Here is a 24,086-nt window from a genome sequence, read left to right on the forward strand (position 1 = left end):
CACTGAAGAGGGGCAGCAAAATCATTCTGCCGAGAGAAGAAATGACTTGGCAGAGGAAGAAATCTATTTCTCACTTTCTGCATGTTGCTTGCTGAAGCACATAGATGGTGCTGAGACAAGAGTTTCAGGGACCACAAATCCAGCCCTCTGATTCTTCCAGAGTCTGGAATGGGACTGAAATTAGATAATACATTATTTTGTCTTGAAAGGTTAATGATGGCAGTGATAGAGAAATAGACTGCAAAACTGTTTCTGGCTAGTTTACATTAAGCATAGACAAGGGGAAACCCTAAATCCACCCAAACTACCGATCAGCTAGCAGGAGACATTCCCTAGCTCCTCCAAGGTGTCAGAAATGGGGCTCAATGGAGCATTTCCCAATGAATGTAATGTAACGGGTTACCGTAAGGTTCTGATATATCTTGGGATACAGTTTGATATCTTTAAAAGAACTCATTTCCTTGCCGTATGGATTTGGTTCTCCCCCATTTAATGGTATCTTACCATACTCCTGTTTGACACGCCAAAGGCTGCTGCTCAACCGCCCATCCCTCAAAACTCTCCACAGCAGCTAAGAAGCATCTATGGAGCTCCCTTAGAACAAATCATTTCTGAGTGGAGCCATCAATCTGCCTTCTGAGAATATTTTAATTTGTAAATAAACTCTTACCTCTTCAGGAACTTTAGCCAGCCAAAAGTCTTACAGCTCACTGTACTCTATGAAGTCTCTTTTTGCAAGGGTGAGGAAGACACATTATTCACATTGCTTGTGGAGTGGATGATTATGGATTGATAACAAGTATAGAGAGACAGATACACACAAGGACACATCACAACAAGCCAACTGATCGCTTTTTATTTTCTACAAACTACTATTTCAAACACAAATAAGTGATGCTCTCCAGAGAGCACCCACATGCTAAGGTCTTTGCTCTAACATTTGACTCTCACTGTTTGTTCAAGTCCCAGACCAAAGACAAAAAAATACTTTTGTACTTTAGTGACAGTCCAGTGATCTACCTACTCAAAAGAGTGATTGTTCCCTCTCTGGATCAAGGATTCAGAAAATACTCTCTAAATCTTAAAATCCTATTAACAAAAAGATTGCACAAACACTATGGCCAAGACAAGTTTTCCCACACCACTCCCCACAAAAAATAATAAAGCTAAGAGTTATGGCTGCCACAGAAGACAGATTAAACCCAGTAATTCCCAGGAACCTGCTCTCTAAGGTCATGCCAACACATTAAAGCTTGTTTTTCAGTAGTACTGAGTACCTGCAGCTTCTATTGACTTCATTTGGAGCTGTGGGCACTCAGCACTTCTGAATATCAGGACTTTCTCTTTAAATTTACCAGTGTTGCTACTGCCAGTGTGAGGTCTGGTGTAGACAATATGCTGCCATTTTTACCATTGTGTCATCTAACCCTGCTCTGAGCAGGGTTAGACAACACTGGTTAAAATACTGATTCATGCCTACATTATAACTACATTGTAACAGTGGGAAATTTGAGGGGATATTTCTAGTGGCTTCCATAATATTATAATACCACTGGGGAATGGTTTTCAAAGCAGCCCTTGACAATAGCACACAGACTCCTTAAAGGCAGGTCAGCCTGTCAGAAATGGGACAGACAATGAGCATGGAAAAGAATTTAAAGGTAAGGCCACTTTTAGCTTTCACCAGCAAAACTGACTTAACAAGGCATTTCTCTCTTACTCACACCCCTCCCCATTTCCACAATAGAATGCTTCCTCAGTTTTAAAAGGCACCTGTACCCATGGCACTTGCTTCCAGGATCCTGAACATCCTCCTTTCCGCATATGACATCAGGATCCCACTGTTCTGGAACCCTTATGCAGAGGCCCATACATGTTGCTGTGCCGACACAAAGCAAGGCAGTGTTAGCCCAGAATTTCCTGGCCTTGGGAATGGGTCTCTGTCTCTGATTTAAATTCTAGTTTAACATAGGTTCTTTTTTTCATTTTTCAGCTGCAGAAGTTCTCAAGCATCAAAAGTGTCCAAAATAATCTGTATAGAACAGACTATCTAGGAGAATTAACACACAGGAGAACCAGCTGAATACAATGACAGGAAAGAATTCCATGCAGTTTTTCTGTTCCTCACCCAATGGGAAGAGCATGGATTGCATTTAAGTGCCTCTCTCACATGTATTTGATCCATAGACATTCCCAAGGCAGGTCAGTGCCAACCACTGGGTTGCAGTGAAAAAGTTGGTGGGAGGTGAGCATTGCACATTAAATCTATGTCCCTGCTAGTGGAAGACAAGAAAGAAAGTTTTAAAAACCAAACACTGCTCTCCTGAATCAGTAAACCATCAGCACAAGAAGGGCAACAAGCTACAAAATCACATCAGTGCTAAAGAGATCACGTTAAAATGCTCAATGCAACAGGTCACAGGAGTCTCAGTACCAGTCTGCAGAATCTAACAAGCTAACACGCTGCATCTGCTTAGGAACTCAGAACTGAAAGTCAGTTCACTGAGTTTTGGGCTTCTTTGCACAAGGATCCCCCTCTTCCTTCTTCAGCCACTGGTGCATTAAGCCTGCACTGGTTCTCTTGGGTGCAGCAATTTGAATGAACTGGCTGGACCATCTGGGCAAATCACCTTCCTCTTTCTTGGGAGACTTGTTTTTCACCCAATCCAACATCATTTTGCTGCTAGTGCTGACTTTGGTTTCCTGTGAGGACAAATTACAATAAGAAAAATAAGAACCACAGAAATAGCTGGTCATATATGCAAGGCACATCAGAAAATGCCCACATGGGTACCAAGTCAATGAGCTGGGTCCAGTTTCAGAATGGGGAAGATGCAGCAGCAGCATCACTCCCTACAGTTACACAGCCTTGCAGAAAGTTCCCGTGGAAGTCCCAGTCGGATTAATCCTAAATGCCATTCAGGAAAGAATATACCATATTAAGCAGAGTGATCCCGACACTATACATCATGGTTTATTTCTGGAAGAGCAGGAAAAGGAATGGGAATCCTTGAGGGGCCTTCACTGCAGTGACCCTCTCTCCAACTGAGGATGGATGGCTGCCTTTGGGAACATAAGAACAGCCATACCGGGTCAGATCATAGATCCATCTAGCCCAGTATCCTGTCTTCTGACAGTGGCCAATGCCAGGTGCCACAGAGGGAATGAACAGAACGGGTGATCCGTCCCCTGTCACCCATTCCCAACTTCTAACAAACAGAGGCTAGGAACATCATCCCTGTCCATCCTGGCTAATAGCCATTGATGGACCTATCCTCCATGAACTTATCTAGGTTTTTTTTGAACCGTGTTATAGACTTGGCATTCACAACATTCTCTGGCAAGGAGTTCCACAGGTTGACTGTGTGTTGTGTGAAAAAATACTTCCTTTTATTTGTTCTAAACCTGCTGCCTATTAATTTCATTTGGTGACCCCTAGTTCTTGTGTTATCAGGAGTACATAACACTCCCTTATTTGGGAGTCTCTCAGAGCCATCCTGAATCAGTTAGAAGGGGTAGATCAAGAATCTTACATGGCATAATCTACCTCTCATCCTCAGGCACTGAGTGAGCTGCCAGCCCCTAATAAACAGCTAAACAAAACATGTGATTTATTCTCTTATATTCTGTGGCATGACCCACCCCATTTGTTAAACTTTTGACTACCTTATTTTTTATTGCATTTGTAGCCCATTTCACAACTTTGATGCATGATTTGCATGCATGATTCGCATGCATGATTCATCCTGTCATATAAGATAATAAATTTGCATGCTAGGATCTGCAATCTGTATTTACATTTTACTTCAAACATTCTATTTTCCCTTTTGTCACTAACAACAAAAACAGCACCCCCGAGCCTGGTGCCCTCTAAGCCTGGCACCCCAGGGGGTCGCCTGAGTCACCTGCCCCTAAATCTGGCCCTGAGTCTACAGCCTCCATTTTCTCCTCTGTAAAAGGCCCTTCCAGGCTGAACAATCTATGCATCTATGAAAATGGGTATAAATTATCTACCTCGCGGGCAGGATTAATTCATTAATGTTTGTAAAGAGCAGCAAAACCCTCAGCTACAAAGTTAGACAGAGGACAAAGTACTATTCTATTTTTTATTATTATTAAATAGTATTATGGAGGGAAGTGTGATTTGTGTCAACCACCAGATCTCACCGTCTTTGGTCCCAACCCAATGGGAGCGAGGCATTCTGGTGTATTGTTTCTGGAGTTGTTTACTATAGTGGAAACCGGGTGGAAAGCAATGTTCTCTGTGGAGTGGATGAGCCTAAGGGCTTCCTGTGTTGATACCTCTGTAAAGTCCAACCATTTCCTGACGGCCTCATCCCCATCCAGGATAGCTGGCATCCTAAACATGGGAGGAGATGCAGAAATCTTAAGTCCACATAGAGACACACAACTTATCCGCCACGTGGCAGGACTGAGTGATTTGGGTGAAAGCCAAACTAAGATCCAGAATTAACATAATCCAGATTCCAGCTATCTGGGGATACACTGTGTTGGCAATAACTATTAGTACATTAACAACTGGCTTGAAGGCACACAGACCTAATTTCTGAAGACGTGAGGAAAGGACTAAGCAATACAATGTTTTTCTTTGAGGCAAACAGTGTACTAACTTCACCAAAGCAGCCTGCTTCCCCAGAGGAGGCAAAGGGTCTGTCAATCACTAGGCAGGCCTATGAGCAATTTAATTCTTATTGCTACCAGCAAGGAGCCAAATACAGTGATTTATGGCAAGGGCAAGATTCAGTGACCTGAAACAAGTCAGTAATGTTCTAATGTACTTCTCTAGGGGGATCAGGTAGAAAGAGCATGGAAGAATTTCTGGCCTGTATGTTCTTGGCCACCAAGGCTATGTATGTAGGGGAATACAGTCACACTACCTGCTCCACACAGCACAGAAGTAAAAGGAAGGTTTTCTGCCACACACTCGCCACTAATCTCTGCCCCCCTAAACTCTACAATCCACAGCCAGTCATTCTCACTTGCCTGTTATGGATATCACTTAAGCCTTTAGACGCATCTACTGTGATGATGGTGTAGGTGTATAATGCATCCCCTCCATCAGGGGGCTCCCAGCAATCGAAAATCCCAGCCATGGTGAGTAACCTCCAGCCTTTCCACTCTTCATCATCATCCTTCCCATCTGCCTGGAAAATAAAGATACAGAATGATCACAGTCTTTCCTAATCTCCTTCCTATATTATGTAATTTCAATACAAAGATATTTAAAGGCTATCTGATGCCTCACAGAAAACACACAAAACCAGTGTAGTTCAGCTACCCATGCCTCATCTGCTATTTTAATTACTCTTCCCTATTTCTAGGGCTGTTTACACAAAAACTTTATTAGGAACTTCATCTTGCATTGATACTTTTCCCCCCTCTCAAAGTCATATTCTCCACCTGTGCATTGTACACTGTTACTTTGGAAATGATCGTGAGGTCACAGGAGATGAGAAAGGATAAGCAACAGTAGCAGATAAGATCTTCGATGTAACAGATTACATTTCCATGAAAAAATAAATAACGAAAGCACAACAGGCCGAAAAGAGTTTCTGAGATTATTCAGAACTCTGTTCTGTGAAATTTTACCAAGGGCCATTGACTTCAATGGGAGCTCTTTGTGCTCAGCACTTCTAAGGATCAAGCCTTCCGTCAGAAGAGTGATGGGAAGCACACTGTAGATCAAAAGGCCATGCACAGACTGCAGCTTTGGGTGTACCATCACATATTACAGCAACAGTTCCAAACATAAGAGAAGCTAATCTTTCTGCATTTCAGGGCTTTAATATACAGGGGATGACTACGTGACAGCGGGACATCTTCCATCACTGCCAAAGCCCTCTTTCCACCTGCCTGGAAGTTAGGCCTCACCACACATTTAAGCTGCACTGCTTCCAATATCCTATGCCTGAACCTCAATCACGAACACAGCTGGAGTGAGCAGGAATTTATAAAATAAACATGTTTTTCTTCAGGATAAGTGACAACTAATTAATATTTCTAAAGCCTTTTCAAATCAGAAAGTGCTATATCTCATTGCTGAGTATTAAAACAACATTGTTGCTGGGAATCCAGTACCATTTCTTGCTTGGGCTGTGGGAAGTAAATGAAATAGGGCTGCTTCTTTCCATTGTGCTGCTGCCATTCATAGAATCCATCTGCCAGCACTACACAGCGCCTGCCCTTTACCAGAGGTCCCTTTGGGAAGAGAAGATTTGACCACGTCACAAATCAAAGCAGATGGCAGCTTGGAAGGTATTAAAATAAAAGGGTTGTTGGGGTGGGAGAAGGAGGGGAGGATAAGGCCATGGTTGAAGTATAGGGAACACATTTCTTTATAACACTTTTTGTATTCTATAACTGATCCTCAAATGCATAGACATTAAAGCTGTAGGTCCACACTGGGGTTCTGTTCACATAAACCTATGCTCTGCTATCAGGGTTTATGCCACCATTAAAAGCTCTTGATGAAGTTAGAGCCTTATTATGTAGATAATTCCTGTATATGTGTTTTATACATAGTAATCTGATAGTGTCCCATAACCACCTAAGAATTAAAATACATTAATACATGGTAGTGGCAGCATGAGAACTCCACACTAGCACAAGATGGAAATCTAGTCATTCTATTCCACTCCATTCAGGAAGTCTGATTTAGTTTTAAATATGTCACTGTAGTAATTGGCACTCTGTCTACTCCCTTTCATTAATATCAATGGGAGATAGGCACCTAACTACCCACCACACACCAAAATTAAGTTGGAGGTGTTCTGCAAGTAATACTCAGGGTAATTCTGAGAGTCTCTAATTCACTGAAGGTTATGAGCAGTAAGACAAAATAATCCTTCATGTTCTCACCTTCCATAATTTAGAGCGTGACAGAACCCCCTCTTATAGACTCCCACCAAACAGTACACCCACCTACCGGCTGAGGGGGGCAGGATAAGTCTACCTATGGAGCTCCTTGTGCTGCTGCTCAATTGGCTTAACAGACAAGCTTTCTATTAATTTTAAATAGTATTTTATTCCCAAAGCTTTCTTTCTATAGAACCAATGTCTTTGTTTTCTCCAGCCTGAACTGTACTTGAACCAAATAGCACGTTATCTTAAGGCCACCTGGTCAAATACAGCATGCGAAAAGCTATCGTTTGTTGGGTTCTTCTGTTTCAATGAAACTGAGATGCTAGGTTTTACATTGTGTCACTCAGAAGGATTTATTTTCTGTGCAACAGGGTGGTGGTGGTCAATTCTTGTTAGGAAGAGGCTTAGATCTCTGGTTTACAAGTCATTAATAGCACTGCTAGGAGCTGATGATTATAAAATCTTCCCTCTCTCAAGACTCATTAAATGCAATAATATTGTAAACTTACCTTGTAGGAGGGTTTCTCCATCATGGTTTCGCTGCAACAGTTGGAGGTTTTATACTGCATTTTGGAAGGGTCAGCTTCTCTAAACCAGGCTGGGACCAGTCCCCAGCGCATAGCCGCAAGGACACGCTCAGAAGAATCAGCATCCTTTCACATAAAATAGAAAAGCACCTCATGCCAGTACACAAGACAGGAGCAGACAGCAAATTACAAAGTAATCAGAGCATATTGTAGCTCTCTGCCTTCTCCATTATATAGTGGAGACTACAACAGATCACAGCAAACTCACTCACTACAACTAGTGGCAGAGAGCCTAACAAGAAAAGAGAAGCTTACAGATAACTTATTAAAGTAATATCTTACATTTTAAGAAGAAAGGTTACTTTCTGACAAGAAAGAAACTTTTAGTTGCTGTTCTGCTAGTTACTTTTCTTGGCAATTCTATCACTTCTGTTTTGTATGGGTGTGAGAATATACTCAGTGCTGATACGTGACTGCAACCAAAAAATGATTCAAAAGTAATCAGTAATTATTACTCCTATGAGAAAGTCATTGAAAATATGCAAGGGATTAATTTTCAGACCCAGCAATATGCAATATGGCTATTTTTCAAAAATAAATATAAACACCACTGGTTATAAGGAATATTCACTATATAATACAATATTTGCGTATAATAGTAAATTTGCAATTTTTACTTCACTAATACTAATCAGAGATCTTCCACTCTAAGCATATTATACATTCTGTCCTACCAAAAAAAGTCCCAGCAACATCATCATCTTAGGGCCTTCCCCAATGTAATGAATAATTATAAAAGGACATTGTTAGGTTCCTTAATCTTTTTTATTTAAAAAAAAAATTCTTACAAATGTTACAAACAATAACTTTGTTTTAATAATCTGATCATTTTTAAAGTCTAACTTACTTTCACTGTTCACATTTTTGCATTTTTTCTCAGTTTGGACAATGGAAACAGACTGTGGGTTTCACTTCTGCTTCTAGTCAAATTCACTTTCTGATTCTCAGGTGCCAGCCAAAAGCTGCAATGTTTGGGTGGCTAATACCACAGGAAAATGGTTTGTTAAAAAAAAGTTCCCAATGAACAAAACTACACAGAAACATTTCTATTGGCCTTGAGTTTTGTAAAACCTTTCAGGCCTACAAGCAGAATAGAAAGCAGCAAAGAAAAGCACAAATCCAATTGTTTCCGCTTCAACATTGTAAATAAAGTGTGTCACACTGTTCCCAAATAGTGAATAAGCATGGAAAGTAGTTTAATAAAGACAACTGTATGATCAGATGTTTGCTTGTGCTCATAGTTAGGCCTCTGGTACGCTTGAGACCACTACCTATCATACTGGCCAATACCATCTCATTGTTTCCTTGTACTCCTCCATCAGTCTGCCTACGCCCATCTGTTGTCTCTGGTCTTACACACTGATTGTAAGTTCCTTGGGACAGGGACCATCTTTTCTTGTTCTATGTTTGTATAGCACCTAGCATAATGGGGTCCTGGTCCATAAATGGGGCTCCTAAGCACTACAGTAATACAAATAATAAATAGATATGTTTCAAGCACCATCTTTTTCTGCTTTGTGATCTCATCAGCTATTGCAGGAGAATTGTGGAATTTTAAGTATAGTATTTAAGCAGAAAAGTAAATGAGGAAGTAGTTTTCAAATGCTGTGCAGGTGTATTGGGTTAGAATGATACAGTGTTAATATTTTTAATTTTCACCTTTAAACATTTCTGGTTCTACAAATCTAAGTAGTTGTAACAAATATCTAATTCCTGACATTTCAGCAGAACTTAAAATACCTTTTTACTGTAGAAGTAGGAACACATACAGCACTACTAATACAGCAATCATGTGTACTGAAAAGCCTGAAGTGTCAGTATGAATTCCTGCAAAGCACATACTAGCAGTAGGAGTCTGGAAATACAGAACTAGAATTAAACTACTAAGGCTTGGAGAGACCGAAAACTGTAATGCTCCAAAATATAAAGATATTTATATCAAACTGGTCAAGTACAGTTGTGAAATATACAGTTACCCCCCTTCAAACTACAAGTCATTGTATAGGATGCACCATAATGTGTGCTAAGTATTTTGTTTTGCTTGAAGGTTACCTTCTCGAAGTGTCGTCGGGAAACCAGAACAGGGCTGTTGGACTGGGGATTCTTGTTGTAGGAGGGGCTGTATTTATCAGCATCTCTCCATTCAGGTTGTCTTGTTCTACCATGGTTATCACGGTACACACAGGCCCGGCGGATGCGATCTGCTCCCAGAGCACAGGCCGTGCGCCCACACATTCTTCACAAGTTTCCTAAAAGAAGAGGACATTATATGCTGTGGAACAATGGCCTCAAATCTGATTTCAGGTGACAAAGCATGAACACATTTCACCTTCACACTGGACACAAAAGGAGCTATTTACTACATGCACGTCTTCCCCTACCACTCAACCCCTTGTCCACTCTATGGCAAAGTGTCAGGGCTTTATTATTTACAGAGCCCAAAAGTGTGCTGGATATTGTAAAAAAAGCCACTAAGACTTAAATAATCTAAGTAAGCATACAATGAACAGATGAGAGAACAAGAAGCGAGTGATTGAAGTATCATATTTAATGCACACCACGTAGTTCAATGGGCATTCCCCCATACCTTTCCCCCCATCTATGATGTTAACACTTCTTTCAGTGGGATGACTAAGGATTGCAGTTGAGTAATATTCAGTGGAGCAAGGGAGGCTGGGAAGACGCATGCTCAAAGTTATCTTTAATTGTTACATGGTGCTTAGATAGAAGAAATAGGTGCCCTGGAAAAAAAAACAAGACAGATTGGTGTTGCTGCCCACTATATCCACTGAAACAGACCCCTGGACACAGGCTGGGGGAAGCCCTTTGTTCCCCTGTATTTACTTTAACCATACATCTAAATCTACAGGAACCAGTAAGTCAGGGGAGGCCCCAGGCAGCACAGCTCTGGGAAAGGGGGAGTGGGAATCTCTACTCTGGGTCACTGGTTGTTGGACTGGGGTCTCTCACTGTAAGAGTGATTTGAGGGCCTGCCTGGTGGAACATGGAAAAGGGGGTCCCCTGCCCAGAGAGAGAGGGATTTGGGGACCGCTGCCCAGAGGGAGGTGGTCAGGGGACTGAGAGGGGTTGCTGGTGTGGGGAGGGGGAATTGTAAGGGGGGTCCTGGCTGGGAAGGGGGCTGCAGCGCTCCTTGCCTGGGAGCTGTGGGGCTTCCTGGTGGGGGGAAAAGGGGCTGGAAGAGCTCCCTTCCGGGGGAGGGAGGCTGCAGGGGTCTCCGGTGAGGGGTTGTTGGGGGTGGGGGGGGTTCCCGCTCAGGGACTGAGGGGATCTCCGGTGAGGGGTTGTCGGGAGGAGGGGGTTCCCGCTCAGGGACTGAGGGGGTCTCCGGTGAGGGGCTGTGGGGGGGGTTCCCGCCCAGGGACTGAGGGGGTCTCTGGTGAGGGGCTGTCGGGAGGAGGGGGTTCCCGCCCAGGGACTGAGGGGGGTCTCCGGTGAGGGGCTGTCGGGAGGGGGGGCGGTTCCCGCCCAGGGACTGAGGGGGTCTCTGGTGAGGGGCTGTCGGGAGGAGGGGTTTCCCGCCCAGGGACTGAGGGAGACTGACTGCGGGGAGGGGGGCTGCTCAGGGGTATGCTAGCCCCATGGTGGGTTTCTATTGGGCCCGCTCCGTCGCCCAGCCCAGGGTGGGTCCCGCTCCCGCTCCCACTCACCCGGCCGTTACCGACACCTCAGCCCGCCCGCTGCAGCCGCCAACAGCCCGGGCGGGGGCGGGTCCCAGCCACCGTCTGTGAGTGGGCGGCGATGGGCACGTGACGGGGGTGCTGCCGGCCCCCGCCAGGCTCTGCCCCGGGCACGCGGCCTGCTCCACGGACTGGCGAGGGAGCGGGGCGCGCGCGCGCCTCTGGTCCCGGCTGGCTCCGCTCGCCAGGGGGTGAGCGCGGGCGCAGCCCCGCCGCAGCCAGGCTTCTCCCTGCCCCCGGGCCCGGGCCCCGGGCCCGGGCCCAGCCCCAGCTCCAGCTCCCCGGGGCCGGGACCCGCCGCAGAGAGGGCTGGGGCTTTGCCGGGCCGGGTAGGGGGGAACTAGACGGCAAAAGGTGAAAAATCGGGAGGAGGGGGGCTAATAGGAGCCTATATAAGAAAAATACCCAAATATTGGGACTGTCCCTATAAAATCGGGACATCTGGTCACCCTACGGCTGGAGGAAGGGCCGCGTTTGGGGGCTGTCCAGGGCGGGGAGGGAAAACGGGCACAGGCACCTCTACCTGCCTTCTCTCTCTCCAGCTCTAGGCCCCCAGCTCTGCTCTGCTGCGGGGCTCTGGGCACAGCCCGGATGCACTTGACAGTCACACACCTGCCCCCAGTAGTGCTCTGCACAGGCACCCTGTGCAAAGGACCATGTAACCCCCTCAGTCAGGCCGAGCTGGTGAGGCCATATCATCAACCGCCCGAGCTGGCGGAATGAGTGTTCCTGGCTCCCTGCCCTTCTGTCAGCTGCACATCTCTGGCAAAGACCCTTCCCAACCAAACCATGGCCTCCGCTCATGGCCAGGGTCTGTGTCCGCAGGACGCGTCGTCAGCTGCCCACTCAGCCTTGTGTTTTGCTGCAATTCCCCTAGTGCTGCAAGACGGGAAATAGGACCACTCTAGTAAGAGGAGACACAGAGTTCATTCTCCTAGCTGACAGACTACTGCAGAAGCCTCAGGGCTAGCACTGTGGGTTGCACAGGTGCATGTGTTGCCCTATAGTGGCCAAAGCCTCAGGACCAGGAGAGACAAAGGTTTGCTTAAAACAAAAACACAAAAGTGGGAGGCTCATGCAGAAGGTGATGAGTAAGGAGAACTCCTTGAGTATTAGCACAGGATATGGTGAGCCCCTCCAATAGGGCGGTGGGAGAAGTGAACAGAAGAGGCAATGACAAAAATAGGTGCTACCCTAGATAATCACTCTGTTAAAGCATGCAAGACCGGCATTGTCTATGACAATCTCCCTACCAGTCGCACATGCCTTGTCAGTCTTGCAGGAATGAGTTGGTGCAATGCCTTTGGCTACACCTTTAGGCCAATAATAAATTATGTAAATTCCATCAGGATCTTTTAATACTTTGTTTAATGTTACATTATATGGTGACACTTTGCATAAAAAAACACAGGCAGAGTAGAACAAAGATCAATTACACATGCTAGAAGCAGACATCTCTCCTGTTTTCCCCTTAACTCACAAGTTAACCAAAATGATGACTCCAGAGAGGAATGACAACAGCTCTGGTTGATATATTACACGCTGTTTGATGTTACACATCACCATATTGCTTCTTTCATATTCAAAAATCTAACTGGTCACATTTCCTCAGGATACTTACAGCACACCAAAAATCACACAATCCTCTACCACTGATACAGTAGGCTTTCAGTGTTAGATCTAAGAACAACTGAAAAACCAGTTACTGATAACTACGGGAATGTGAACAGCCAAACCAGTTATACACAGACAGCATGTTCAATTGATTTACACTTTATAGAGACTATTTCCTTCTGACAGGGTTATGCAAAACTAGAGCTAGGCACTTATTTCCCATTCTTTGACTGAATATAATTGCAAGCCAGCCAATCCCAACCCACTGTGTTGAGGGGTAAGTACCCTGGGAGAAGATCAACCTGTCATTTTCCATGAAGATGATAGCGGAAGGCAGCCAAGTTCTATAGCCTGCGGGAGAGGGAATAGTATTATTTTATTTATTTACGGTGTCCTGTTTTTAAGGGTCTTTTAAAGACAAATATACTAGCAAAATTAGTGATAATTAAAAGCTCACTAATTTCAGATTCCAAGTGACTTAATGGGTTTGATACAGCATTACCATGATAGGAATGGTTAAAAAAGGCTTCATTGGAAACACAGGACCTCCAGACTGCAGAGTCCAGCAACTTGGTACTAAATGGGCTGATTCTTCAGAGGGGTTTATAGATTTAAGTGAAACTGAATGCTTCCTAAAACCTCCTATCAGGGCATAAAAACACCACAATTTTATTTAGAAAAACCCAAATAACTATCCTAGTTTTACTAATGATAAAAAGCTGCTGTAGTGAATGTGATTCCAATTCAGTGTCCAGAACAGAGGGGAACCAAGAAAACCAAGAGCATTCTCCCTTTATGTCAGAGTGCAGTCTCAGAAAGACAGTTTAGCCAACCGAGGCCATGATTACGTCCACAGGAAGCTCTTCTCCACTGCGGGCTGTGACCTGCATTGTTACAATGTCTGTTAGGACAAGACGAGAACGCACCAAGAGGTCATGGCCACCCCGAAACACACCTGGAAACAGAGAAGAGAAGAGGGAAGAGAATAAAGTGCTTGAATGCCACTCGCTCATCCATCAAATTCTAAGGATACTCATGTGGCTGGAGCAAGGTCCACTCTCCAAAGAGCATCAGCAGAACATAGTCCAAAAAATCCCCAATGCAGCTGGATAGTTAAAAACCCCACAGTAGCACATTACAGTACCCGGATGAGTTAGTCACTAGTATAAATCTTTCAAAACCCGACAGAAACACAAATTACATTTATATTTTAGACTCAAATGGGGAGAAGATCAAGACATTTCTGATAGCACCATCAGTTTCTCACCCAGTATGCATTTTAGTTTAACATCTAGAATTACATTCAATTTATTGCTCAAGTCCTCCTTGCATCTCCCATAGGATACCTCAGTTCACCTCATTCTGGAAATCCAGGGACTCCCACAAAGATGGGGGTAACAGCTTCCTGAAGATCATGCAGGGCAGTTCTGAACTCAATTCAAACCATCCCAAGGGATTGGGCTTGTCCCCAATCCCTATCCCCAAGTAATTCTTCTGATCCCAACATTATCAGCTGCCTGAATTTGAAGGGATGAGGAGCACAACAGAACAGGTCAATGAGTGTTATATGAGGCTGTAGCAACTGGGCGATAGGCTGTGTACTAGCTGGGCTAACATCCTGAACACTACTGTTCAGTCTCAAAACAGACAAATCCCTGTGTATCCCCGGGGTCGCCAAGAGTGCCACATAAGGTGGGGCAGAGATCCCAAAGGAGAATCCCAACAGCTTACCTGCCAGGTACAATGTGTGAGAGTTCTTGTTGTCTGGCACTTTATCCGATCGCTCACACGGCTGCATCCCCAGGAACTTCACAATATTACTGACTGCCTCTGTTAAAAGAAACAACAGAGCGTCAGTTTCATGGGTTTATTTAACATCACTATTTTAACGTGTCCAAAGGTATAGCAAGGCCCTACTCCCAATACAGAGAAGAGATGTGGTCTCTGCCCGAAGGGGCTTAGAAAGTAGCTCTTCACAGCAGAGAGAGCCTCCATATGTGTTAGTACAGGGCCCAGCTCAGTGGGGCCCTGATCTTGAGAGAGATCTTTGGATACTAATGCAATACAAATCATAAATAATAATTTTGTACATGACACAGCAAGGGTGCATGGGTAACAAAGGTGAGCAGGAAGGAGGATAATGACAGCATCAAGATGACTGCACAGTAACTCAGCAAGGACAGTGCACAGCAGTGGTAGAAATTATTTGAGGAGATAAAAGTGGATAAAATGAAGGAGGAGACAATGAGCTTCTTTCAGGCCTTGCAGGAGACATGGGTCTTCAGGAGGGATTTAAAATAAGAGAGCGTTGTAGCTTTGAGTACCAGTTCAGGGAGGGTATTCCGTGCATGAGGTGACAGGGAAGACAGCACAGAAATAGCCAAAGAGACAATGGACAGCAAATTAAGGATTAATCCCCATCAGGCAGTGACGATTAAAGGGAGCAACACAAAACTGCATGATGAAGGCCCAATATAAAAGTACCCCCAGAAGCTGTCACCCCAACAGACTTCAATGGGCTTTGGAAGAGGCCCAGATAGAGTCTTTAAAATTAATAAACTGAGTGTGAGGATGAGAACAAGAGAGGTCATTTCAGGATCCCTCCTCCTCAGCTTCATATTACATCTATGGTTTACTCCTCCTTCCTACTTCTGGGCCCTAAGGTGCAGCCTAACTCCTCCTGTGCAAGGACGGCTAGAGTTAAGGCTGAACCATGTTCCAGCTTCTTGAAAAGGGTGTTGCTCAAGACCAGTGTGAGGTGCTCCCTTCCTTCCTCATACGCCATTCCCAGTCCCCAAAGGCTCAGGATACTCAGAATGTAGGATGTGTTTCCATCACAACAATGACCAAACCAACATGGTTTCTTTTGAAATTAAAAGCAGCTTTTTGTCATGAAAGGCCAATACTGTGCACAACAGGACACATCCAATTCTATGAACCTACACCAGAGATGAATTTGGCCCATCACAATCTTACTCAGAAAGAGGTCTGTATTGGACCTTAGACCTGAACTACGACTCCAATTTCAGGGTGTAGAACTAGACGCCCAAAGGAGCCTCCAGCAGACCAAAGGGAGCCACAGCTCTAAGGGTATATCTATATTGCAGCTGGGAGGTGTGATTTCTGCATAGGCAGCCTGACTTTGGCTAGCTCAGCTCAAGCTAGTGCGCAAAAAATAGCAGTATGGATGTTGCAGCAGTGGCCATGGCTTAGGCTAGCCTCTCAAGCTCAGACCCAGGGGGGTAGGGGGGCCTGGACTTGGGCAGCTAGCCCAAGCCACCACCAGTGCTGCAACATCCACGCTGCTAGTTTTAGCATGCTAACTTGAGCTGAGCTAGTGCGGAGTCTGTCTACCTGTGCTGGGAATCACATCTCCCTGCTGCAGTGCAGACATACTCTAAAAGGCCAGAGTTCAGACTGCCTCTTGCAAGCAGGGAAATGCTAGGAGTTCTGTGGGGCTCAGAGACTTCCTTACCTTCCAATGTTTTAATGGTGGATAAAGTGAAGGTCTCTTCCTTTTCAAAGTCATCACCCACCTCGTCCCAGGCTGCTCCAAAGTTTGGCTTCAGAACCCTCTGGATGTGATCAGCTACCGTTACCTCAATGTCTTCAAGCTGATAGAGAAAGAAAGTTTGACAGAAATAAGATAGTTCTTGTTGGGGGAAAGCTATAGACTTGGCTCACTGCAATCAAGTAAAGACTGTGACATTTACTTTTGATCACGGATTTTCTCAGAAATTAGCTTCCTGTCTCCCTTCTGATTTATTTGAGCAATGATATTTTGGTACAATCTGTTTTGATTGGGTATTGGAGTTGGAAGAGCTTTCAGCTCTTCCATGCCCATGGTTTTATGATGGGACTTCCCATTCCAAGCACAGCTCTCAACCTGCCAAAGATCAAAATGTTTGAGAAAGATCCAAAAGAAGGGACCACACACAAATAAAATTTAACCAAATAGAGGCAGGTGCTTGGACTAATGCAAGGTTTACATTTCTGGAATACTGAGAAACTTCTCTATATTTTGCATCCCAGCTCATCATTTCTGAGATCAGTAACGCACAGTGAGAACCTCATGTCCAAGAAGAACTGACCGCAGAGTCCATAATGGAGAAGGGTACATGCCTGCATTTGAGACCTTCTCAGGAAGTATCATATCTGATACAATCCACCACTGAACATTAGGTGAGCTGAGCTGTTGGTGTGGCCACATTTATGGGAGGTGGAACTTGCCTCATCAGATAAGCCCATCTCTCCAGTGCATATACACCTGGAAACACTCCTCTGCAGGGGTATGATCAAGATCCCCTCATAATTCTAGTTTAATTAATGGATGGACTCTGGTTGCTATTTAAAATTGCTCAAGTGCCGTAGCAGAGAGGGATGAGTGTCTCGTATAACCTGGCACAGAGTAGGGTCTAGCTGCGCAGCGTCCTTTGGAAAATCCTCTCTGTTCCCTCTGCTTGGACAAAGCTCCACCAGCTCTCACTACAGCTCATGCTGACTTACTGCCCAGTAGTTGCTACAATCAGATACTCAACAGTGTCTGGTGAGGAAGGGGCAGGGAAATACAGGAGCCAACAGAACAGGTTAAGGTTCAGACACATCACATCTTCTACTCCAAAAGGCAAACAAAGTCACCCTGTGTGAAGCGACCAAATCTGTTGGCTAAGCTCAAGAAAACTTTTAGCTCCCAATGAGCAACAGAGACCTCGGCACAAAGATTGGTTTTGTGCTCAAAAGCTGTCTGGATATAGCAGTGGCTCAGACAGAAGCCCTTACACAGAACCCTAATACAGCCTTTGTCTCACTGCCAAAAGGAAGGAACCAAGGTTCCCTTCCAGGCTCAAGAGCCAGCAATGGAATTTTCCTGGTACCAGAGTCAGACTCTGGCCTATGAAGTGCAACGCATTCAGTGCAAGAGCTGGCCAAACAGCCTCCATTCATTAAAGCAGCTACTGTGTTGGTGGAGCCCACTGTCCTGTTCTGAGCATTGACAGGTTATTTTTAAAGTCAAAAGCACTTGTTCAAGAACAGAAGGAGCTTTATTTACCCTCCAACAGAGAGTTCTAGTTCACAGGAGGGCTGCCCATGCTGCCCAAGGCATGAGTAGGAACCATGCCAGCTATTCCACACAGCTTTGACAACACCCTTCATTCCTGACACGTGACACAGCATGCTAACCTAGGGCAACCCAACCTGAGGGAGACACCACAGCCTCTATGAAGACAGATGTCCAGTGTATCCATGTATGTGCATGAAGAGTACTCATAGGAAGGTACTCCAGGTTAGGTAGAGTAAACCACCTGTCCATGCTAAGATTTTACAGCTTATGAAACTCAGAGCTTCATTAAATTTGTGTCTTGGTCCCAACAATCAGAAGAGCAGCTGCAGAGACTGGGGAAACTCATGACAAGGAACTTCCATCTCTCCATGGGAGGAACCCCACACCCCTCTTTACAGGAAGTGCCCAAAGCTTCTGTGGCCAGATTACATTTCAGAGGAACAGGCTATTGGTGCACAGAAAATTCAAGGGAAACAAAAGCCCCTGGACCTACTGAAGCTCCAGGTGTCAGATCCTTACCACGTACTCATCCTCATAGCCTTCATCGTCAGCTTCGCCAGTGTTTAGGTCACAATCCTTGACGGTGAATTTCATCATGCAGCTGAATGTACAGGCCACTGGGGAGCGGGGTGGCAAAGGAAAGGCTCACGTTACCATCTGACATGCATTTCTCTTCATGGGCGGGAGCGTGGTGCAGTGTTCAAAATAGGGGACCGGAAGAGTCCTGGGTTCTATCCTCAGTTCTGCCACTGAGTTGCTGTGTGAACTTGGTTGCTGTGTGAACCTGAGTTGCTGTGAAGAACTTCCCCTCTTTGTGCTTCAGTTTCCCAAATGTGAAATGTATACATTCTATCTATTTAGATTTAGTAAATGATTATAGATACAGTGGGCTGAGAGAATTGTTTGTAAAACACTGAGATCCTTAGATTAAGTTGTATTATTCTTCATGGGAGGATCTCAAATAACTTTAGGAATGCTCATTAAATAAGCCTCACTGCCCCTGTGAGATACTCAAGATATTTTATCTAGGAGTCACTTCAACTACCACTGAAATGCTGTCACCTCTGCATTGCAACACAACAGCTGATTAATACTTCTTTACAAATTAAGACAGGTAGTGATGAACCATCCCAGATGAAACAAACTACCCAGTGAACAAAAAAAGAGGTATAGCAGTCATCAGTTGTGTTACTACAAAGAAAACCAAATGAGACTGAAGCGTGGAGAGAGGCCATTTCACTTTCTGATTGGTGAGGGCATAAGTGAGCTGGAGACTCAGCCGTACCCATTCTAGAAGGCATTCCAACTTCTATCTACCTACTGTAGGTACCTATGTGGCCCCCGTTCCCATAGTGTCTGAGTGCACTACAAACATCTTATAACATCCCAGGGAGATAGAGCAGTATTATTATCCCAGTTTCACACATGGAGAACTAAAGCACAGAGACACTAAGTGATATCTGTGGCAGAGCAGGGAACTAAATCCCAGTCTTCTGAGTCCCAGGCTAGTGCCCTCACCACCAGACCATCCTTCCTTTCTTTAGAAGTTGCCTGAGCAATCTCATCTTTCAGTCATAATATCCATTAAGGGTAGTGGTAAGGGCATTTCCAGTGCAACGGGTGTCCCAGGCCTATGCTGCAGGGGAAAGACAACTACTTTTAAGAAATTAGATTAGGCAAGGAAGGAATTTAGGCTCTGTTAGTGTGGGACCCTCCAAATGTAGCTCCCACAGACCTCGTCAGTAGCCAGCATCACATTAATTGTTACGTTCACGCCAAGCAGTCTTCCTAGTGTCTGAGAAGAAGGGAGACAAAGGGCTGTGCACAGCCTCACTCTGAAATGCTCTGAAGCAAGTTAACCTAGGAGAAGAAGTGGGAAGAATTCTTCCAGGAGGGGAGCCTTGAAAGGCTGTATCGCACAGAGTGGTGAAAAGAAACAGTACTCAGTGCTGTTGGATGGTGTGCTCACTTACCAGCTATAGTAAATGGCTTGTACATGGGGCAGAGGGTGTGGGGAACACAGTATGGGTTATTTAAGGGGAATGGCAATCTATGAGGACAAGCTGCTTACCTGCTGTGGGGTCCTCTTCAGGCAGCACCACAAGCGTGTAGCAGATACCAGGCTGGTTATACAATAGGCTTTTGGCAGGTATGTAGCCAATGACCTCATACCCCTCTGTCGGCTCCATCTGTACCGTGACGTTCTCCAGGATCTGATCATTCAGTGTATTTGTACAATCAAACTACACAGGGAAAGAAAGGGAAGCAACAGCTTGAAGCCATTAATGATGGACATAATAGGAGATAGTGATTCAGGCAGAGGACTTGCTCAGTATGAATTTTAACACTGACCGCCTTTTGCAATATCTGCTACCTAAATACAAACTCTGTTCTACTGGATGTTGACTTGTGAAGTCAAAGGACCTTCCTGTGAAGGTTTATTTAGACATGTACCACGTAGAGAAGCTGGCATTTCTACTTATTCAGCTGAAAAGTTAAAAACCCCCAATGGATGCAGAAACCTCTGTAAACATTTAATAGGAAAAGAAATTTAAAATAAAAACACACTGGCCTAGTGGCTCGATCTTAGCCTTCTGCCTGAGAGGAATCAGAGGGTAGTTCGTCTCTTTCAGTACAGTATTGTATCTTAGTGCTTTGTGCAGGGCAATTTTAAATGTCTCCAGAAAGACAGCTTTCCATCACTTCCCCAGGGAAAGTATTCTAAGCTCTTCACCATAAGGAAGGTTAGATTGACATATATATAGCCTACATTTTCCTTCCTCAAAATTTATTACAAGTGCAGTATTTCAGAGCTGAGCTGGAGGTAGCCCTTCTAATGGCTAGAGCAGAGGAGGGGGAAATCAGGACACCTGGCTTCTATTTAGGCTCTGCCACTGACTCATTATGTGACCTCAGGCAAGTCACTTCACCTCTCTGTGTGTTTACGTGGGTGTAAAATGGATGTAGATAATGCATGTGTCTCTGTAAAGAATTTCGAGAGCCTCTGTAAAAGGAGTTAGGTAAGCATAAAATATTCATACTCTTCATAAACTAACTAGCTGCAAAACTCCACATGCCCTGGGCCACTTGGAGTCTCAGATGCCCAGGTGAAAAGTTGCACATGCATCATAAAGAATGCCTCAGACATAGCAGGAACATGCCTAGGGCATAGCCAAGCAATACAGACCGAGTATATATATTATTCATGGCTTAAATGAGTATAAGTCCTCTCTCCTCTTGACCTGTCTTTCTGTTGTAACCTTTTCACACTGTCAAATTAAGGAAGCTCCACCCTTTCTTGACCCTGACTCTGAGGCCTCTGGTTGAGGAACATTTCCCTCCCACCCCATAAACAAAGTAGCCCTCCACAGTCCACATACACACTATGAATGAGAACAGCACCACCTAGTGACTGCGTACACACTTTAGATCAGAGGTGGGCAAACTATGGCCCGCGGGCCACATCTGACCCGCGGGACCGTCCTGCCCAACTCCTGAACTCCCTGCCGGGGAGGCTTACCCCTCACCCCTCCCCTGCAGCCACGCCGCCGCGTGGGCAGCAGGGCTGTGTGCTCCTGCAGCGCAGAGCGGCAGCATTTCTAGCTCCAGCTGGGCGGCGCAGCTGCCAGACATGCTGCTCTGAGCAGCATGGTAAAGGGGTGGGTAAGGGGCAGGGGATCCCGGGGAGCAGTCAGGGGACAGGGAGCGGTTGGATGGGGCAGAGGACAGGGAATGGGGGGAGGTTACATGAAGGGGGTCCCAGGCGGTAGTCCCGGAAGGGGGCGGTCAGGGGACAAGGAGCGGGGGGGGGAGGCGGGGGGCTGGATAGGGGGCAGGGGCCAGGCTGTTTGGGGAGGCACAGCCTTCCCTACCCTGCCCTCCATACAGTTTTGTATCCCAATGTGGCCCTTGGGCCAAAAAGTTTGCCCACCCCTGGTTTAGATATACAATATGCATACATGCTTAGGTTAAATTCAGATTACTTGGGCCCAGAGTATGGAAGAAGCGGTCTCAATACCATTTACCTCTGCTACATATTATGAACTAAACAAGACACACCACTGGGAAGAAACAGCCCAGTGGGTAATTAACAATTAGGAGATTATTTTCACAACCCTGTAGCAGCATCCTACACACCTGGAACACCATGTGGTTGACAAATGTATGCTTGGTGCAACGGATCACGTACTCAGTCTCAGATTCTGTAAGAGCCACAGGCTCTGGAGAGGACTTGAAGAGCGGGCCCAGCCCTTTGAACTCTGGGATAGCTGCCAGTTGCTCTAAAACAGAGTTAACAGAAAGAAACTTTTCTTTTTCCGAACTCCCAGGTGTCAGATAGCAGGTCTCATTCAGAGGCTCTAAGAAGCACCTATTAAGTCACCTGAAAGTGTTTTAGCAAAGAGCTACCAGCAACTAAATATATTAATTAGGGCATTAAAATCTAGCACCAAATTATTTCTTTGGACATGCCACCCATTCACCTAAGTAGAAGCCAGACACGAGCATGCCCTGAAGGTAGAGCTGGATCCCAAATATCATACGAGTGAAAGTGCCCAGAACTTAGAGAGATTTCAAAGCTCAATTAACTCCTGCTCATCTCTGTAATAAAATCACTGATCCAATACTGTGCAAAGGTATAGATTCAGGGTGAATGTGACCACTCTGACAGGAGCAGTGAAGGGCCCCAAACCTGGTCCCAAGGTGTGCATGAGCAGGGGGAACATGAAAGAAAGCAAAACACCACACACATACAGGAATTAGGGGCTTAGATCAGCCAATCTCCCAGGCCTGGTATTGATCGGTTTTTGAGTGCACACATTCACCATTCCTGCTGCATTTATAACCTGCAAAATCAGAAGTATTCTTGGCCCTTCAAGTTTGGAATCCCCTCCAGATGAGGGGCATAGGAATTGCCATATTGGTTAAGCGTAGTGGCGCATCTAGTCCCATATCCTATCAGTGGCTAGTATCAGAAACGTCAGCAGATATGCAAGAAAAACTGCTGTGGGCACATGTGAGATAACCTGCCCTCAGGAGAAGATCCCCTAACCATAACACCACTCGTTAGAAGTTGCTTGAAGCACAACGGTCTATTTCCCTTTCATGAGGGTCAACTCAGATGGTGAAAGACTACAGGATTTAGGCAGGCTCAACAAATCACATGACCGCTACGTCCGCATCTCTTCCCCCTACACAAGGTTAATGAGAGATGTCCCACATTCTGCTTACCTTGGAATATTTCTTGCCTTGTTGCTGCCACTTTCTCTGGCTGTTTGACCACAGTGATAGGAATACTTTCTGCAGGGACAGAAGCAAAACAGGATAGAGAAATGAATTGAGAAGATCACAAGCTCACATGCAGAAAACATCTTGATTGGGACTCCTATAGAATATGAAGGAAGCCCATTTTTTGTCTTGCTACAGACTCCGTTAGTCTCACCCCCAAGTAATGCATCCTATGGTACTCAAAGTCCTAACCTTCACTTCCAAAATAGCTTTGGAACAACAGTAGCTTCAGTGAGGATTATGAGCAGTTACTATTATTAGCAGGAGGATTACAACAGAATCCTAATCTGGGAGCAACTGAATTTACAGCATGGACTTTACAGAAAATAAACACCCCAAAATTCAAACAAGATGGATCTTAACAATTCATAGCATCACACAAGCTGGAGAGAAAGACGCCCATGAGGTCCCATCCAGTCCATCTCCTGAGGGGATGTTGGAAGCAATCAGCTTTAATACTGGAGAGGACCGCCCCCTGTTATTCCGTGGGTACCTGTTCTTTGTTCTGTGATGAGAGCAGTTGCCAAAGGAACAGATTTCAGGTCAAAGGGTTTCTCAGAGGGTTCCAGGGTATACTGCTGCAGTGCCCTCTCCAGGCCAGGAATAGATACTGTCAAGCCTGAGGAAAGAAGGGAAATCACTGAAGTTAAAGCAAACACCAACTCTGTGAGCCATTGAGTCAGAGTCCAACTAAAATCTCTATCTCTGCTCTTCTTAATTGGCTAGTGCTGTAGAAAGCATACATACCCAGTGTTCATGCACTGGACACACTGAATCCAGTATTTCTGAAAATACTATGAGGACATTTATGCAAATGATTATCATCCCCAGAGCAAACCTGTACACTACAAACATCTGGAATGCTTTTGGCAATTCTATTGTAACCACATTCCTCAGGGCCTGAATCTGGGTCTCTGATGCACAGCCATCACTGCACTACAGCCTGAGAAGTCAGCC

General features: G+C 45.1%; 2 protein-coding genes across 4 annotated transcripts in view; both read right to left on the reverse strand.

Annotated features, from left to right (window-relative positions):
• Positions 1 to 834: 834 nt before the first annotated feature.
• On the reverse strand, positions 835 to 11,295 carry HMCES (5-hydroxymethylcytosine binding, ES cell specific). 2 transcript variants are annotated; one of them, XM_084632859.1, is made up of 8 exons: positions 11,138 to 11,281; positions 10,057 to 10,210; positions 9,522 to 9,718; positions 7,392 to 7,535; positions 6,100 to 6,219; positions 5,005 to 5,165; positions 4,168 to 4,360; positions 835 to 2,703 (listed from the first exon to the last, which is right to left on the reverse strand). In XM_084632859.1, the coding sequence occupies exons 3-8, from the start codon at positions 9,702 to 9,704 to the stop codon at positions 2,500 to 2,502; spliced, it is 1,005 nt and encodes a 334-aa protein (XP_084488985.1). In that variant the 5' UTR covers positions 9,705 to 9,718; positions 10,057 to 10,210; positions 11,138 to 11,281; the 3' UTR covers positions 835 to 2,499. The 2 variants fall into 2 exon arrangements, with proteins under 2 accessions (XP_084488985.1, XP_084488984.1); XM_084632858.1 differs by lacking the exon at positions 10,057 to 10,210 and having other exon boundaries at positions 11,138 to 11,295.
• Positions 11,296 to 12,517: 1,222 nt separating this feature from the next.
• COPG1 (COPI coat complex subunit gamma 1) overlaps positions 12,518 to 24,086 on the reverse strand; it is a 34,106-nt gene continuing 22,537 nt past the window's right edge. For both annotated transcript variants that reach the window (XM_084632861.1, XM_084632860.1), the window contains exons 17-24: positions 23,623 to 23,748; positions 23,073 to 23,141; positions 21,981 to 22,123; positions 19,915 to 20,086; positions 18,363 to 18,460; positions 16,257 to 16,395; positions 14,513 to 14,611; positions 12,518 to 13,736 (exon numbers count right to left, since the gene is read on the reverse strand). In XM_084632861.1, the coding sequence (XP_084488987.1) occupies positions 13,606 to 13,736; positions 14,513 to 14,611; positions 16,257 to 16,395; positions 18,363 to 18,460; positions 19,915 to 20,086; positions 21,981 to 22,123; positions 23,073 to 23,141; positions 23,623 to 23,748 (977 nt within the window). In that variant the 3' untranslated portion in view covers positions 12,518 to 13,605. The remainder of the gene's footprint in view (positions 13,737 to 14,512; positions 14,612 to 16,256; positions 16,396 to 18,362; positions 18,461 to 19,914; positions 20,087 to 21,980; positions 22,124 to 23,072; positions 23,142 to 23,622; positions 23,749 to 24,086) is intronic.

This window comes from Lepidochelys olivacea, assembly GCF_965140295.1.
Source record: "Lepidochelys olivacea isolate rLepOli2 genome assembly, chromosome: 7".
NCBI lineage: Eukaryota > Metazoa > Chordata > Testudines > Cheloniidae > Lepidochelys > Lepidochelys olivacea.